Source organism: Cydia splendana, chromosome 17, assembly GCF_910591565.1.
Source record: "Cydia splendana chromosome 17, ilCydSple1.2, whole genome shotgun sequence".
In the NCBI taxonomy this organism is placed as follows: domain Eukaryota; kingdom Metazoa; phylum Arthropoda; class Insecta; order Lepidoptera; family Tortricidae; genus Cydia; species Cydia splendana.
Genome location: NC_085976.1, coordinates 6,571,765 through 6,590,294, shown reverse-complemented (window position 1 = coordinate 6,590,294; position 18,530 = coordinate 6,571,765). Strand labels below are relative to the sequence as shown.

At 41.7% G+C, this 18,530-nt stretch overlaps 2 protein-coding genes across 2 annotated transcripts; one reads left to right on the top strand and one right to left on the bottom strand.

The window, feature by feature from the left end:
- Window positions 1-519: 519 nt before the first annotated feature.
- LOC134799006 (uncharacterized protein K02A2.6-like) lies at window positions 520-1,758 on the bottom strand. Its single transcript, XM_063771432.1, has one exon. The coding sequence runs from the start codon at window positions 1,756-1,758 to the stop codon at window positions 520-522; it is 1,239 nt and encodes a 412-aa protein (XP_063627502.1).
- Window positions 1,759-14,876: 13,118 nt separating this feature from the next.
- On the top strand, window positions 14,877-16,914 carry LOC134798656 (cytochrome P450 6B2-like). The gene is made up of 2 exons (XM_063771025.1): window positions 14,877-16,281; window positions 16,493-16,914. The coding sequence occupies exons 1-2, from the start codon at window positions 14,919-14,921 to the stop codon at window positions 16,666-16,668; spliced, it is 1,539 nt and encodes a 512-aa protein (XP_063627095.1). The 5' UTR covers window positions 14,877-14,918; the 3' UTR covers window positions 16,669-16,914.
- The last annotated feature ends 1,616 nt before the right edge of the window (window positions 16,915-18,530 follow it).

Sequence of the window (18,530 nt, the reverse complement as noted above, 5' to 3'; positions counted from 1 at the left end):
TTCCTGAACAACTGGTCGGAGGAAATACCAAATCGGGAGTCGTGGAAACTGTTAAATTTGGGATTGGTGTCTAAAGGAAACGCCCGTTCGGTTGACAGATTTATTCCAACTGGCCATCGCATGATTATGCATCTACCTACATATAAGTAACCATACATAACACCTCCACCTTTAATTTATACAAATGAACCCTATACCTATGTATGCTTATAGCTACACTTAGAGCGCATTACAGAATCGCAGTTTACTAAAACTTAGTCTTGCCTTGCACGACCCTATAACAAGTATAACGGTACCTATTGATAAGGTAAACATTTTAATAATGAAATGTAAACTATTTTATTACATAAGCGATAGCTACCGTTACCTTATACATACATTAGTTGCTAAAGTAAGAAATATTATAAATTCAATCTCAGTGACTTACTAACTAAGTATAACAAGTACCCAAGAGGAATTTATATAATAATACCCAATTATGTAACGTAACACCTGGTAATGTTAAACACTAATAAATCCTTATCTATTATTACTGATAACAAAGAGATCTTCAAACCCGAATCTGAACGGGGGCTTGCGGGTTCTAGGTACCCTGCTGGGCGCATTGACAGGACTGTCAGCAACCAATTGGGCCCCAGAACTAGCTGATGGATCAGGTGACTTATTGGGCGTTCCACCGGTACATGGAGCCGCCGTGTGCGCAGTTGGGGACGCAGCCGACACCACCGCTACCGGCTCGGCGCTACGCTCACGCTTGTGCTCACCGCCACTGCTAGGCGGGCTCATCCCGTCAATCGGCTCCCCAACGTCCGACCGGGCAACCGACTCGTCACTACCAGGAAACACCAGCGAGTTGCGCTTAGCTACACTACCTCCCCCGTTATTTAGCGTTACCCTCCTGCTCTTCAATTGGTCAATATGCCTATGAATCCCGGTTCCATTGTCAGTGTCTACAATATAATCAGTATCTCCGCGCCTATCTCGCACCGTGCCTGGCATCCATTTATCGTCACCGCGATATTGTCGTACCCAGACGGGATCGCCGGCGCGGAGCTCGCGTTCGACGCCGCCTGCCGCGCGCCGCTGTCGCTCCTGTGCCGCTCGGACATGATCCCCACGATCCGGTCTTAAGCAATCTAACCTAGTTCGTAGCGAACGTCCCTGTAAAAGTTTCGCAGGACTCTCCCCTGTCGTGGTGTGTTCGGTATTTCGATATTGCAAAAGAAACCTACACAGTGCGGTCTCCGTATCTAAATTTTCTTTAAAAGATTTTATAATTACCGCTTTGCATATTTTTACTGCGCTCTCGGCCGCTCCGTTGGAAGCCGGGTGGTACGGCGCCGAGAGTACTTGATCTACGCCATTAGATGAAAGGAAATTTTTAAATTCTGTACTCGAATACGGAGGCCCATTGTCACTAACAACTTGCTTCGGAATGCCGAACCTAGACCACAATTCCCTAAGCACACGTATTACCGCAGCCGCCGAAGTGCCATTCATCCTTATAGCCTCGATCCACTTTGAGTAGGCATCTACGACGATTAGACATGTTTTTCCCCGGACCGGACCGAGGAAATCGAGGTGTATCCTAGTCCACGGCCTGTCCGGCCACGACCACAAGCGCGGCGCGTGCGCCGGCGGCGCGCTGGACGCGGCGGCGCACACGCCGCACTCGCGGCATTGCGCCTCGATGGCCTCGTCAAGTCCGGGCCACCATACGTAGCCCCGCGCCAAGCTTTTTGTCTTCACAATGCCCATGTGAGCCTCATGAAGTTCCTTTAATACTTTGTCCCTACATGATATTGGAATGACCACTCGGTGACCCCATAAGATACAACCTAATTCCGTATATAATTCGTTTTTCCTATTAAAGTAAGGATTTAACTCTCTAATTTCGCATTCGGCCGGCCAACCGTCTTTAATGTAACTTAAAACTCTGCTTAAAATCGGATCCGAGGCCGTTGAAGTTTTCAATTTGTTATAATCTAACAATAAAGCATCCGCGGCAAAATGCAAATAGGTCTGTTCAGGTATCTGGCCCGCCTCCTCCACCGCTTCATCTTTGTAGGATTTAATTAACCTAGACAGAGCGTCCGCCGTATTTTTCGGTCGAAATGTACTCGATATCGAAATCGTAAGCTGAAAGCACTATCGCCCAACGCTGTAGTCGGCTCGCGGCGGTAACCGGCACTCCGCTGTTTGGGCCAAAAATACTCACCAGCGGCTTGTGGTCCGTACGCAGTGTAAACCTACGACCATAAAGGTATTGGTGAAACTTACTCACGGCGAACACGATTGCTAGTGCCTCCTTATGAATCTGACTGTAGTGCAACTCGTGTGCAGTTAGCGACCGCGAGGCATAGGCCACGACGCGCTCGGTGCCGTCGGGCGCGCGCCGGGCTAGCACGGCTCCAAGGCCGTGCGAACTCGCGTCACAGGTAACAACCGATTGCTGTGAAATATCAAAATGCACTAGCACGTCCGTGCTGACCAGTAACCTCTTAACCTGTCTAAAAGCTGCCTCCTGCTCCTTACCCTAACGCCAATGTACCCCTTTTTTTACTAGCTGGTACAGTGGATGCAAATATGAACTTAAGTTGCGAATGAACTTACCATAAAAATTTACCATTCCTAAAAACGAACGCAATTCGGCTACGTTTTTGGGAGCACTCATTTCTACTATGGGTTTTATTTTATCTGGGTCTACACTCACGCCCTGCTTATCGACCTTGAATCCCAGAAAAGTAACTTTGTCCGCTAGGAATACGCATTTACTTTTTTTTTAATTTTAACCCACAATTTTCCAATCTACTAAATACCTCATTTATTGTTTTTATATGCGCGTCTAAGTCCGACCCTGTAATTAATATATCATCTAAGAAATTAAGTACGTTCGGAATTCCCTGCAGAACAGATTGCATCATTTTTTGGAAAATCCCTGGGCTGGACGAGAGCCCGTACACTAATCGATTATATTTAAATAATCCGCGGTGCGTATTTATCACCGTATAACACTTTGACGCTTCGTCTAATTCATACTGATTATAGGCATGCGATAAATCTAACTTCGTAAAATATGTGTTGTTGCTTAAATTTGTAAACAAGTCCTCAATTTTTGGAACCGGGTACCTATCGACCAATAACGCTTTATTCAAGGTAATCTTATAATCAGCGCATACCCTTATACCGCCGTCCGCTTTCCTGGCAATGACAAGAGGAGTGGCCCAGTCGGAGTGGTCGACGGGCTCGATGACGCCAGCCGCCAGCATGGCGTCCAGCTCGGCGTCGAGGCGCGCGCGCAGCGCGTACGGCAGGGGCCGCGCGCGGCAGAATATCGGCTGAGCCCCCTCGCGCACACACAGCGACGCCTTGCCTCCGGTGTACCGGCCCAACGCCTCCTCGAATAACGGCTTATGCCTGGAAAGTACATCCGAAATTAAAGTCTCCTTATCCATCGACCTAACGACAGACCCGTCGTTTATATTAAAATTGTACACTTTAAAAGGTGGTATATTTATACCTAGCTCGGCGAGCCATTGACGGCCTAACAAACTAGTACAACCATTATTAATTACATACAAATCCAAGTTTTTCCTTTTATTCTCGTAAACTACATCTACTTCAAGATAACCGAGAGGCCGGATACCCGAACTTCATAAAACTTAAGTAAAAGTTGACACGGGTGCAAAGTACAGTTAGCAAAAAATTTATAATAAGTTGTACTACTTATACACGATATTGCTGATCCCGTGTCCACCTCCATAGTCAAAACCTGATTGTTTACAAGGATAGGAATACACACCGGCTTGTACTGGTTCAACGACATCAAATTCATAACCGCTTCGCCGTCCCTGCCACGCTCGCTCTCCATGAAACCTTCCTGGTCCGCCTCCGCGTCCTGACCTTGCACCCAGTGCAAGCCGGACCTGGCACCACCACCTCTGCCGCTCCAGCCTCCGCGCCATGACCGCCCGCGGTTGGCCGGTCCGCGGCCTCCATTGCCACGCCGATTAGCCCCAAAAGGGCTTCCGTAACTGCTCCCACGCATGACTTGTGGGCACATCCTACGCAAATGCCCCTTAATTTTACACACGTCACACGCGTATTGACTAAACTTGCACTCCGTTTGTCGATGATGAGGGTCGCCGCACGACTCGCATACACCACGACCCGCACTGACCGGTTGAATCTTATGCACTGTTTTTACATTATTTTGCTCGCTATTATTATCCTTATCTCCGATCGCATGTGAATCCCGCTCGGCCGCTTCCAGCGTAGTAGCAATCGTAACCGCCTTACTATAAGTCAGTTTTTCCTCTGCAAATAATCGTTGTCTAACAAAATCACTACTTACGCCACAAACAAATTGGTCTCTCATATTATCGTCTAGATTAGCACCAAAATCATAATACTTCGATGCTTTCTTCAATTCTGCCATAAAATTTGCCACTGTTTGTCCGTTACTTTGCCGACATTGACGAAATTTGAATCTTTCGGCGACTACCGACGGTTTCGGTTGTAAGTAATTAGCCATTACTTTAATAACTTCGTCGTACTTGCAATCACACGGTTTCTTCGGGCTGCACAGGTTGACCATCAGCTCATACGCGGTGTCCCCTATGCAGCTTATCAGCGTCGGCAGCTTCATGGCATCTTCCACCTTGTTCACCAAAAAGTACATATCCAACCGATCACAATAAGTTTGCCAATTTCCACCATCCATATCGAAGCACGCGACTTTTCCTACGGTTTTAGCCATCTTCCCCGCAAAAATAAACTATTTCCCTCGTCAGCCAATGTTAAATTTGGGATTGGTGTCTAAAGGAAACGCCCGTTCGGTTGACAGATTTATTCCAACTGGCCATCGCATGATTATGCATCTACCCATAGTCTAATAAAACATGGTCTTCCATTCCCAGAGTGACACGGGGCTACGTCACAACAACATGGCCGCTATATATAGCGCTATCGCATATTATCATATAGCGCTGTCGCATGATGACGTAAGCCCGTGTCAGTTAGGTGACCTAGAAAAGACGGGAATGGAGTACCAGGCGGAGTATATTATTATACCATGCATCTACCTACATATAAGTAACCATACATAACAGAAACCAAGGGTAGAGGCCTTTGCCCAGCAGTGGGACACTCAAATAGGCTAGGAGAAAAAAAAATACTTTTATCGGGTTTCTCACATTAACGAACACTACCCACCCGTGATTCTTTTGTTTTTCGTATCGTTTTTCAAGCCTTCTAGCTCGATAATACTGTTGTCATACAAATGAATAAATACATAAGTAGTAAGATGACATTGCCTTAGAAACAATATCAACATCAGCATCACACAAATATCCATATTTGAACGCAAGCTTTGTAGGCAGGATCACGACCAACCGACCGACTAATTCGTACTTACCTAATAGTGCTATCCAAGCTTTGCCACATACATGTCAATTACCTTCTTATTAGATCATGTATTGTATGTAGCCTGCAAACAGGTACTAGGTTTCCTGTAATAGGTAATTGAGTTAGCTTTAGTTGGTTGTGTACTTGAGTCTAGCGTAAGCAGCTCACACTGATTAATGCTAACGAAATTCAATCAGGAATCATTTCCTCACGCCTCTCGCTCGCACTTATTGGTCCTCGTGAGATATCTGATGACACGACTCAAGGTCGTATTAAGATGAAAATGATAGCAAATTCTATTTAGTAATATTCATCAGTAACATTCCTCAATAATTATGAAATAATTCCTCCACATTATTCTCCTAGATTACCGGAAGCGCCATTATCCTTCGCAGTCTAAAATTACTCTAAAATATATCCACAAGATTGATTCAGAACAAACCTTAAATATTTTAGGCTTTAGTAGGATAGAGTTAGACCAAGACAAGTCTGCAACGATGTTGATAGCACACGCAGTGCAAGTGTTATTTAATACGTCATAATTCCATAGAAGTTTGACGCTTAAAATAACACTTGCACTGCGTGTGCTAACAAAATCGTTGCAGACTTTTCTTGGTCTAAATCTACATACATTGGAATTCAGCAATTAAATACGGCACAGTAGATATATCGAATAATGAATATGATATTGACATTTCAACTAAGCTCATATTAAAACATTTGACACCCGAAAACCCCTAAAAACAAGAGGAGTGAGAAAACCATTAGGAACAGTCAAAACTGGCTTTGGCGTGTATTGCATGGCATTCCAATATCTCAAAACTCGAAAAGGCGTAAACGACAGCTTTATTCTACTAAATTAAGCCCTTTACTTTATCGAGACTGGTTCTAATAGAGGATGGAACGGTTCGCCGCAAACACCTGCCGAAATCAATTTTCTGCTCCGAGGCGCACGTTATACTTTTGTGTTTATTTTCTAGGGTTCTGTGCTGCTGTTAGTCAGATGATAAAATAGTTTAAATGGTTTAGAAGATACTACGAAGACGTGAATAAATTTTGTTTAGGATGCCTCAAGCGACAGTATTTGTCATCGCTCGGTCGTGAGAGTTATTTTATTATTTTGACAATTTTGTGCAATTCCTTTAATCTGCACTGCACTGATATTTTCTTAACTAACACGTTTGCTTGCAAAGACACATATGTATTAAGTACACAGTTTTACCTACATACACAAAAATACCATTACTTTTTGCTAACTCGGAAACGGATTTATATGATTGATGGATCCCTTGAATAGAGACCAGCCTAGATTGTATCGACATTCATAAATCACGCCACATATAAGACATTTTATCGTATTTCTTACTGTGTGTCATTTCTAATCATAAGTAAGTAGATATAGATATTTTTAATAGCAAAAACATTTCGTCCATTTAAAATTAATAAACGGTGCAATTTTCAAACCAAAAACGTCGTGGGTTCGAGCCCCGACTGATACTAGTGAGACAAATTGTCATTTGATATTTTGTTTTTCAATAAACTATTTGGTATAAGATAAACTGCATCAAACAATACTTTTTGTAAACTGCAAAGAAAATTCTCAATCTCAATGGATTAGTAATAAGTATAAATAATATACATATAAGTAAATAATATACTAAAAGACTCTTATACAATGGGAGAGAATTAACGACAGCTTGGGATAAGCATGGATAGTATTTAGTTGGTCAGACTACCCGTCTCGAGTATTAGATACTATTAGAGATGTGTATTCTCTAATAGCTTTACAAAAGGAGATATCATGTCTCCATATCGCATAATATACACAGTCCAGTACGGATGTCTACCGTCTCCAATTCTCCCTTAATTGCAAAGGTTAATTGGAAGAGATCCCTTAAAGGGATAAGTTTGCCTTTGTGTGTTATTTTTCCTGTTTTGTTTTGATTTTTGTACAATAAAGTGTTATACTAGTACTACTACTAATATGTAGGTACAACAATGAAAGTGCGGATACCTACTGTTGAACGCGATCTGTAGAAATTGCATCTCTATTTTGTAAAAGGAGGTAATAGATTGACGCGTTGTTATATGTACTTATTTAATGCTGACTGTACATATGAAAGTATATGCACCAAAAAAAAAAAAAATATCCAAACATTCTGTTCATTCCCAAATTCCAAACAATTCCACCTAATATTCCAACAGGACCCAACTTCAGCGCCGACAAATTTTTGCTTGCACAACTTTTTTTTGCTTTACACGTTCACCGGTCGTACTCACGGGCATCACATGACTGTTCTGCCAAATCACAAGGTTCGAAATTGAATGATAAAGAATGGACATAGCCACCTATAGCCATCCCGCCGTTCAACGTATTAAAGAGGTGTACCTAATATACATTTTAAACATAGATAGATAAAGCGACTAAGAAAGTACGAGTATTAAAAGAAAAAGCTGAATGAGAATTAGGGCTTCCCATACCGGGATCCCGGGTACCCGAAATACCGGGATCCCGTCTGTTTAAACGCGTTTTTCAATACCGGTATTTTTTAATGCAATACCGGGATCCCGGTATTTAAAAAAAAAAAGGAAAATGTGCCGATTATAACGTTTAAAATCCATTAAAATGATCAAATTCGGCTGTATCAAGAAGATTACTTGCCCATTTAATTAAAGAAGATCATTTAATTGAAACAAGATCTGTGTATATGCGTTAGATAAATATTTGGTGTTGAATTCTGATGTTTAGGATATGATATTAATATAATTAGTTCTTAAAATTTTATCTAAAAGTAGAAAGACGAATTTTTGGTGCCAAATTTGAATATTTATTGGCTGGTTTATTAGTTTGAACTAAGAATGTGACTGGTGAAGTCAACAAGGCGGATAAAATGATTGCCAACCTGGAGGGTGAAATGATAATTATTGCAGATGGCGATTTTTGTTTAATATTCTAAGCCAGGCGTGGCTCACTCCGCGATTTCGTCGCTTTGCAACAGGTAGCTACAAGTACACCCGTTCCACACCAATTTGGTGGCTAGGTATAAGCCGCGCGTGGCGCTGTTGCCACCTAGCGGCCATATCGGTCCTGATCGTAACAGACGCATTTTGTTAGAGAGTGAGTCTTCTGTACCTTAAGTACTATTATTTATTCTGTGCCTAAGCTAAGGACATACATATCTGGTGTTACAGTGAGCCTTTTTTTAATAAAACTCAATTTTTTAAACGATTCATAGTCATCAATCCCGGGATCCCGGTATTGACTATGAATCGATCCCGGTATTGATGAAGACAGTTTCGGTATTAATACCGGTATTGAAAGAAGTCCGGTATTTGGAAGCCCTAATGAGAATATGTGTTTTTATAAATGGTTTTATTTTGAGATACTACGTTAACAACCTTCACCTAACTTAACCTCCTAAGGCCCAGCCATACAAATGAAAGATCCAAAATTTGCCACTGAAGTTTGAATCTACAGTGTAGGAAATAGAGTTGACTTTTCGTTGTTGGATAATTGAACGAAACAAAGCAAAAGCGACTCTGTTCCAATTGAATAGGATTTAATTTTTGTTCGAACTGAAGAGGTACTATAGGTAGGACCTTGGGCCTTAGGAGGTTAAGTAAGTCCAGAAATTTTACTCTATAAAAATAAATATGTAACTAATAATAATATGTAACATATAATCTGTAACTTTTATTTTGTAGTGTGCAATAAAGTATTTAATTATTTTTTTTATTCATCATTCGTCTTAGGCTAGGTTTTTATAATATGAATATAAAAGTAAAATATAAAAACACTTACAAAACAATAAAAAATACATATAAACACATTATAAAAAACCTAACCTAGGGTGCCGCCAGCAGCGGGGCAAGGCCCAAGCTACCGGTGGTCAGGGCTGCAGAGAGAGGAACCGGCGGACTATCCGCGCCGTGTCCAAGATCACCGCCTTCTGCATCTGTCCCTTGATCCAACCACCTAGCGAGAGTCTCTCAAGATGTTGGTCGAGACTGGTCATTATTATTATTATATGTACCATACCTACCGCAATCGTACATTACTTGATGAAGACGATTTACGACGATTATCTCATCGAGTGACAGAACGCGGTGAGCGGCTATCGTAACATTCGTGATCGTGATCGCACTGTTAGTGCTTAAAAATGGAAACCTAGGTTCCGAAATATATCGCGCGAGTGGTTAAAAATACGTGGTTAAACCTTAAAATTAGTTTAACCCATTATAAATAGTCTAGCGGTGCCATATGGTACTATATTTTGTATGGAAAAATTAAAAAAATATAAAGCTTTAAATGACCTAAAATTACTTCAAGGACAATATTATACTAGAAAATTGACCAATTCTGATGCCTAAAAAAACTCAACCTATAATGGAAATGTTAGCATAACTCAACACGACATATTTTTGACAATATGATCTCTCTAGGCGGATCATGCTGCTTGAAAAGGATTGCCAATTCCACGTTACTAATCCAATTTTATCGTGGCCAGCGCGGTTTCGGGGCGCGTAAACGTGTGGCGCTCAATTCCGTAAACCAGTTACAAGGAATTAGTGTCACTCACCACCACATCGACTCTTTGGTGGAACTGGGCAACCTAATAGGAGACACAAAATGTTAGGGTGATTTCCAGTCAATTTAGGTATCATTAGGACATTAGGAACATTAAAATATCAAATCAAATCAAACATATATTCAGACTATTCTGGATGAAAAGGATGGACATTTCCACGTAATATTATCCAATTGTAGCGTGTCCAGCGCGGGGCGCACTATTCCGTTAACCAATTACGAGGAATTAGTGTCACTCACCACCACATCCACTCTTTTGTGGACGAAACCTCATCTTTGCTAAGGTGCTACTGAACGGACTTTATTTTAGGGCAATTTGACGCTGGCAACTAATGGTATCTCTAGCAACAAAAGGATAAATTATATGCTATTATATTACAGTTAGATTCATAAGATAAGATAAGCTGGCATGAGATTTGTACTAAACTGTCAACATTCTCATATAATTCCGCGCCGTCCGCGTCAGCTATCGTGAAAATTTATATCAAATAACGTAACCTACACCTTGGGATTAATATCATTAGTACTAGGTATCATAATAAGGGATTCTGACCAAATACCGAGGCAAGCCCTAGACTGGAATCCCCAAGGAAAGAGAAAACGTTGCCGTCCAAAGCTGACCAGACGGCGGACTATTATAGCAGAGGCGAAGGCTATTAGGAAGACTTGGAACGAACTCAAGCACGTAGCTCAAGACCGATCCAGAGGCGGCGCATTATGGACGCTCTCTGCCCCATCTAGGGGACATAGGACGATAAGTCAAGTAAGTAAGTCAGGGTATCATAATATCATCATCATAATTTAACCCGTGGAGCGCCCTACACAGACACGTGTGCTGGTAACTAGTATAGGAGTTCCATACTACGGTAATTCTGGGGCGCTCCAGGGGTTAAGAGTATGGCTGTTGTCGGTGGAGTATGCGCCATTTTTCGCGGTCGTCGGCCAGGTTCTTTCGGTCCCTGTAAGACACGTCATTTACTTTTGCTTTTAGTTGTTGTGTATAGCTTGCTCGTGGTTTTCCTCTTCCTCTTCTCTCTTCTTCTCTCTTCCTCTTCATCATAATAGAAGACATCTGTATTCCCAAGCGTGAAGTATCTATTAATGTACGTATTGGTGAGAGTAATCACTATAAGCATTGGACCTGATGGAAAATTTCATTTTGGTTTTTTTATCAATGGCTTCTTTTGTAAACAACGATGTAAAAAGTTTAATTATACTTGGACTTGGTTATTGCAAGAGAACTCTTCGGTAGGTAAATTATGGGCGGAAAGCATTGCTATAACGCTGAAAGCAGGCGTTCAATTATGCGATAACGGAAGAGGTTAAGCAATAACCAAGGCCGGTTACGCTATAACCAAGGCCTGACATATATTCAAAAGATACGTCAGGCCTTGGTTCTAGCGTACCTGAGGAGATTCTATTCAAAAGGGCTTATTTCTCTATTAACACCATAGAAAAATAAGCCCTTTTGAAAATACACTCCTCAACTGTGCTTCTGATAGAGGTATGACAAAAAAAGGATCGCGCTCCTGCATCTAGTTGATTGGACAAGGCTTACACTGCGGCGTTGTTTTGTATGATGAACAAAAGAATTTACTAAAGGAAGTTCATTATTCGATTCCGAGTTCATTTGGTCGCAAAAACTCACACTCCGTCCGTCCGAACTTAACCAAAGTTGGTCCGGGTCAGATCGCGCCCGCCAAAAGTCGTAAACAAAGGCAAGTTCGCGGGTGATAAAGCACGGGGGCCAATTTGGCGCTGCGCCCGCGGGCTAATAATGCTTTCATAACACTAAACCGGTGAAGCGGGTCGCGATTAAGAAGTCCTTGAACGTAGAGATTTACAGCATGATTTTATGCGCATTACATAGAATGTCTCTAATCACCCTCCAAAGCGTACGCGTAAATCGACGTAGGTTACCACGCAGTGCACGCCTGCACGGCGATCGGACGGTCGTTTGAATATGTATGAAATGGTAATAAGCTAATAAGTATTAATAATGTTAACCTAATAGCTCGAAATTTTTTTAACATAAATAACAGTTAATATATTACTATCAGATTAGATTTAGATTTACTTTTTTACACGATTACATTTCATGATGTACAATACTTACCTTTCAAAAAATTGTTCACACAATCCAGAAACTGGGTGGTAGGAAAATATTGCTTTACGTTCACACAGTCAAGCCAGTGGCGAACACTCGCGTTCACTGTTCGCCACTGGGAACAGTGAACGCGAGTGTGTAAGTGCAAAGTAAACAGATCTCCCGCTATTCGCTGCACGAATTACACGTATGCATAAACCACCAAAAGTTACCCCGATGACTTATGGCAGTGATGACATATTATGCAGAAAACAACAGGATTTCCAGATTTCATTAATAGCAGAAGGGCAAAAGCAATTAGAGTAACAGTGCGATTAGCATAGCGTTAACATAAACCCTCTACTCGCCTCGTGGGTCCGGCGCCTTGCGATTCAAATGAGACCATCCGTCAGCTCCGATCGCGCGATTGCGGAACACCCGTTTATTTATTGTCGTTTCGCCCAATTTATACGCGTTGGTTACGTTCGTAATTGTGTTAAAAGATTATTGAGTTTGGTTTGGTACCTATGATGCTGGCCAAATTTAGTAGGTACGTACGTACCAATAACTAATTTTGTGCATAGCTCCGTACGAGTACCTAAACTTTATTGCAATGTTAATTAATTAGGTACCGCAAAAAGCGCAAAACTTAAACTTAACTTTTACAGTCAAGCGAGAGTCGAACTTAAAAAGAATGGGGGGAGGCTATATGAATCAGGGACACAGCCGCAATGCCGAAGGCCGAGCTTTAGGAGCTTAGTGTTCAAACACAGGACAATAGGACAAGTTTCTAAATGCGAACGCCGATGGTCAAGGTCCGCGTAAGGCCGAAGGCCCGTAGCGCCAGACAGGTGCATGCTTCATGCAACTTTAACAAGTAGGTATCTTCATTGCGAAGGCCGGAGGCCAAGCTTCGCGTGGTGCCGAAGGCTCGAAGCATCGGGGAGATGCGCGCCTACACGCGAGGCTGAAGCAAAGGATGACTCCGTTCCCGGGCCGAGACGTCCAACATGTCATTTTCTTGACGGCTGATCGGTGATCACGTGGTACTTTCCATAGAAAACGAAGCTCCGGAAGCTCCGGCCCAGCCACGGCCCTGTCTTACGTGAGTAACGTGAGTCATCCTTAAAGCTGCGGGATGATAGTAGGTAAATAGCTCGGAGTAATTAACAATGGAGCCGCCATTAACAGGCGTTCCCCTCTGTCGAAAATAGGCGGCCAATGGTCAACCACATGTCAACCATATGTATGGACTGACGTTTATCTGACATGACGTACCTATACATTTGATGTACCCCTCCCCCGCAAAAAACGGCAGACTATTTTGTACCGAAAATTTTAGACATGGCGTCTCCGTTGGTTATATCCTCTAAGGTAAATAGGTACTAAACTTCTGAAGACATTTCACGTCAAAGTATTGTTAAAATAAGTTTGAATTAAACAAAAGTTTCAATTACAGGCCAATTCGAAAGTGCACTGACATCAGAATAATGTCTAAGTGATGTCATTTACTGATCGTGCATCTTGCTCGCATCAATATATGTACGGACCAGTACGAGAGAAATGCAGCTTAACTAAATGACATCACTTAGGTCAATCATTCTAATATCATTGTACGCTCTAATTGACCCGTTGGCCTCTATAGCATTAATTAATGCTATAGAAACCAAATCGCACAATAAATAATAATCAACCGGAGACCAATGACGAACGAATTATTGTGATGTCGAACTCGCGCGAAATGTCGCCGCTTTAAATACACGGTGGCTAAAAAATAACTGAATTCCCGTTGCCTGGGAAGTTTTGAGATTATACTGAGCAACTTTTACTATGGGACCAAGCCCGAAAGCGCGAAAAGAAATTTACCCTCCCATAGAAAATTGACCACCCAAAATGTATAAAACAGCCAATTTTTTTTTGCTATTTCGGGGTTGGTCCCATAGTAAAAGTTGCTGAGTATAATCCCAAAATCTGCCTGGCAACGGGAATGCAGTAATTTTTTAGCCAACCTGTATATTAAATGCTCTTATACACCCCGTTTCAATTCCTGGTTCTCTAGTAGATATACAGAGTATACTCGTACTCTATTAAGGTGACAGTCCATTTCCAACGACAGCAGCACTACCATTCATTTTACTATGGAAATTGACAACACCGACGCGTTCGTACTAGTAGAGTGCAGCTGCGGTCAGAAATGGAATATTACCCTTAAGGTAATTAAAGCAAACTCAATAGCCCGGGGTTCGGTTAATTAGCACATTTAGCACGCATCCGTTTGGTCCTGTTTGCGGCCTTTGTCCACCCCTAAGATAATAATAGACACGTCCAGTAGGTACCATCGAAGACTGAAATGACCATTCTGAAACTTATAGCAATAAATAACTGTTCATTAGGTATCTAATAAATTAATAAATAGAAACCTTCTCTCTCGTAACCATTTTTTTAATTCAATAACACGCGATTTTCCCAGATAAGAAATTAATGTTCTACTAAAACGATTTGTCCTTATGCTGGTGGTAATTTGCGCTTTTTGAACGCATTAAAATCATCGCATACCTATTTTGAGGGATAATAATATCGACACCTTTGGATTCAACATTCGTTATTACAACATCTCGACATTATTACAAGATTTGCAAGGAAATTATGTGACGTGATGACTGAGCTGATATACGTTTAAAATGTAACAATGACTTCGCTTTATTAAATCCAAAATGTAATAAACAGGATTAATGATGCAACTTGAAGTTATGTTTGTAATGACTAAGTAAACTATTTATCACAGGATCAGTATCATACGCACTGCGCCGGCAACCGGTCGGCCCACACAAGGTTACGATGATAATAGCGGCTCTCATACTCGTCGCGCTTGCCGCGCTGTATTATTACAACACAAGGACATTCAACTACTGGAAAGACAGAGGCGTGAAACATGACAAACCTGTGCTCCTATTTGGGAATAATCTGAGTAATTATCTCCTGAAAAAAAGTGTCACAGAAATCGCAACGGAGATGTATTTTAAATATCCCAATGAAAAGATCGTCGGGTTCTTCCGGTCTACACGCCCGGAGCTCGTGATTCGGGACCCAGACATTATGAAGAAGATCCTGACGGTTGATTTCATCCATTTTTATCCACGAGGTTTGAATGCACATAAGACCATTATAGAGCCAATGATGCGGAACTTGTTCTTTGCGGATGGAGATCTGTGGCGCTTGTTGAGGCAGCGCATGACGCCGGCGTTCACGAGCGGCAAGCTGAAGGCGATGTTCCCGTTGATCGTGGAGCGCGCTGAGCGGCTGCAGGAGCGCACGCTCGCAGCTGCCGCCAACGGCCGCACCATCGACGCTCGTGACCTCATGGCTCGCTACACCACCGACTTTATAGGTGCCTGTGGTTTTGGACTCGATGCCGATTCTATAAACAACGAGACCTCTGCTTTCAGAAAATTAGGCCATAAAATATTCGACGTAACAATCAAGGACGCTATAGTAGGGATGCTCAAAGAAGTTTTCCCACAAGCATGTGCTCGTTTGAAATATATGGGTAAAATGGAACAAGATCTTATAGACCTGGTAAATGAAATACAAAGGCAAAGAAATTATGAACCCTCTGGAAGGAATGACTTTATTGACTTGCTTTTGGAAATTAAAAAGAAGGGAACGATGGTTGGCGAATCGATAGAGAAGTTTAAACCAGATGGAACCCCAGAGCAAGCTACGATAGAATTAGATGAAATACTAATGGCTGCTCAAGTGTTTGTATTTTTCGCAGCCGGTTTTGAAACGTCATCTTCAGCTACTAGCTTCACACTCCATCAGTTAGCCTTTAATCCTGATGTTCAAAAGAAAGTGCAAAGCGAAATAGATCGTGTATTAGCAAAACATGATAACAAATTGAGCTATGACGCAATAAAAGAAATGACTTACTTAGAATGGTGTTTCCGGGAGGCCATGAGAATGTTTCCTTCGCTTGGGTTTTTAATTAGAGAATGTGCTCGAACATATACGATACAAGAAGTAGATGTGACAATAGACGAGGGTACTGGTATAGTAATTCCGCTACAAGCTCTGCACAATGACCCTATATTCTGGGATGAACCTGAAGAGTTTCGGCCGGAAAGGTTTCATCCAGATGAACTCAATTCAATCCAAAAACAAATTTACCTGCCTTTTGGCGAGGGACCGAGAGTTTGTATAGGTAAGACGAGATTTTAAAACTCTTTTCTTTTATTTTACGATAAGTGGTTTCCGACTGCGACTTACAACGTTCTGCATTTCTTTCGCCACGTACTACTAACCAACCAGTCCACAATGTTAAAACGATAATGACGACAAAGCCTACCTTAAAATAAATGTTTTTTTTTATGACTACAATGCCTATCTCACATTATCTCACGTTTTTTTTACAGGTGAACGTTTAGGTCTGATGCAGTCAATGGCTGGACTGGCCGCCATCTTATCAAAGTTCACAGTGGAACCCGCTCCTGAAACGATAAGGAAACCGAGAGTGGAGCCGAAATCTTCTATTGTCCAGGGTATCCGAGGGGGTCTGCCGCTCCTGTTCAAAGAAAGGAAGACTGTGTAGCTGATAGCTTGTTTACCTGGTTCTAGCTCTGCTTGCCTAGTGACTATAGAACTCTATCTGCACGTGCACGTACCTAAGTGTGACTGAACTAGTGATTTTACTCGTAGTTTGTAAAGTATGTAGTTGATATGATTATATTAATAGTAACTGGCACATGTACCTAGGTACTTCATTTGTCTTAACATATTGCTAATATATCGCCTATGTAAGCAACAATAAAATGTAACCCAGAATAAACTTAAGATAAAACGAGTAGGTACTAGGTACAGTCACCTGCAATAATATGTTACTCTTCGAATGCCGCAAAAATATGTGACACGCACTTATGGCTCTACAAATAAGATCGTGTCAGATATTTTTGCGGCCTTCATTGTGTAACATATTATTGCAGGTGACTGTACCTACATAAGGAACATTTCTTCTTTGAATTTATAAATCATTTATTTTTATTTTTATTAAACGTAACTGGTGACCGAAGAGCTGGCGGCTACCTCGCACAACGTATCAGCATTGCGATACAGCGAGGAAATGCCGTCAGCACAGCATCCTTGGTACAATGCCTCAAGGACCTATTTTAGATTTAAGCTAGTTATTAATTTCATTTAGTAGTACCTCTGTATATATCATGTATGTAAATAAATTATTTAAATTCCAAAAAGATAGAACAGCAAAAATAAAGCTACAAATAAACATGATTCACATCTATCTAGATAATTGTGTCAGAGTATAACAGGTTATCATACATTAAACCACAATGTTTATATATTAAGCTTCCATAATATATCTAGCTGCAATACGAATAGATACATATTGAGTGCCAGTTCTGATATGATGATAATATATTTTTTTCTTATCAGTCGGTAACGACTAGGTATAATCTTATCAGTTTTGCTGTTTATAGATATTAATTTTGGATTTTGGAGACCATCGTCTCACTTAACCACTACTTTCATAATGCACGATGTGCTTCCTTTTATGTCTTTTAAGTCTTGTCCAGTCATTTTGAAGCCAGTGGATTAGGATGCCTTGCCAGGCGCTCAATGGAATTCTTAGTGAATTTTTTGATCTCTTCCTTTATATTATCAAACTGCACAACGGGACTTAATCGCGTATTTAAGTTTTAAGATTTACCTCCGACGTTTCGAGGACGGCGTTGTCCCCGTGGTCTCGGAGAAGACTGGCTCAAGTTGACATCAACATCTTCTAGCCGCGCGAGTTTTTCGAACTACCCGCACTTGGTCTTGTTTATCAGTTTGAACGTTTTGCGCACTAGGGATGTCACTCTGTCGACACAGAACACTAACGATATTCGATTTATCGACTGTCGATATTCGTTTCCGCTTACATTTACTAATGACTGGATTCCATGTGGATGAGATCTTAAAACCCTCGTCCCGATTAAAATTGCAATGTTTTTTGATTTCAATGGCTTCCCGCACTTTTCTACTGTAGAAATGGCGATCCGTGGAGAGGATTTTAGGGTTATGCAGCTCAATCCAGTGGTTTGGTCCTGACTCCAGCAAATGCTCAGCCACCGCAGACTTGTTGACCTGACGATTTTTGACAGCTGCGATATGTTCCTTAACTCTTTCTGCTATGGTGCGCTTTGTTTCTCCGATATAGGAACTACCACAACTGCAATCTATTTTATAAACGCCAGGTGACTGGAACGGAATAACGTCCTTCGGTGACCTTAGGCTCCCTGCTACTTTGGATAAAGGTGTGTACACCGTCTTTATAGAGTACTTTCCAAGTACTGTGCCAACTTTATCCGTTACCCCTTTTACATACGGCAAAAATGCCGGCTGTCTGGAGACATCAGGACGTTTCCGCGTTGCCTTTCGTCTGGGTTGCCACTTTTT

Coding starts and splice junctions, on each gene's coding strand:
- LOC134799006 (XM_063771432.1), bottom strand. CDS start 1,758: ATGGGCATTGTGAAGACAAAAAGCTTGGCGCGGGGCTACGTATGGTGG.
- LOC134798656 (XM_063771025.1), top strand. CDS start 14,919: ATGATAATAGCGGCTCTCATACTCGTCGCGCTTGCCGCGCTGTATTAT. Junction 16,282..16,492: donor GGGACCGAGAGTTTGTATAG/GTAAGACGAGAT, acceptor TTTTTTTTACAG/GTGAACGTTTAGGTCTGATG.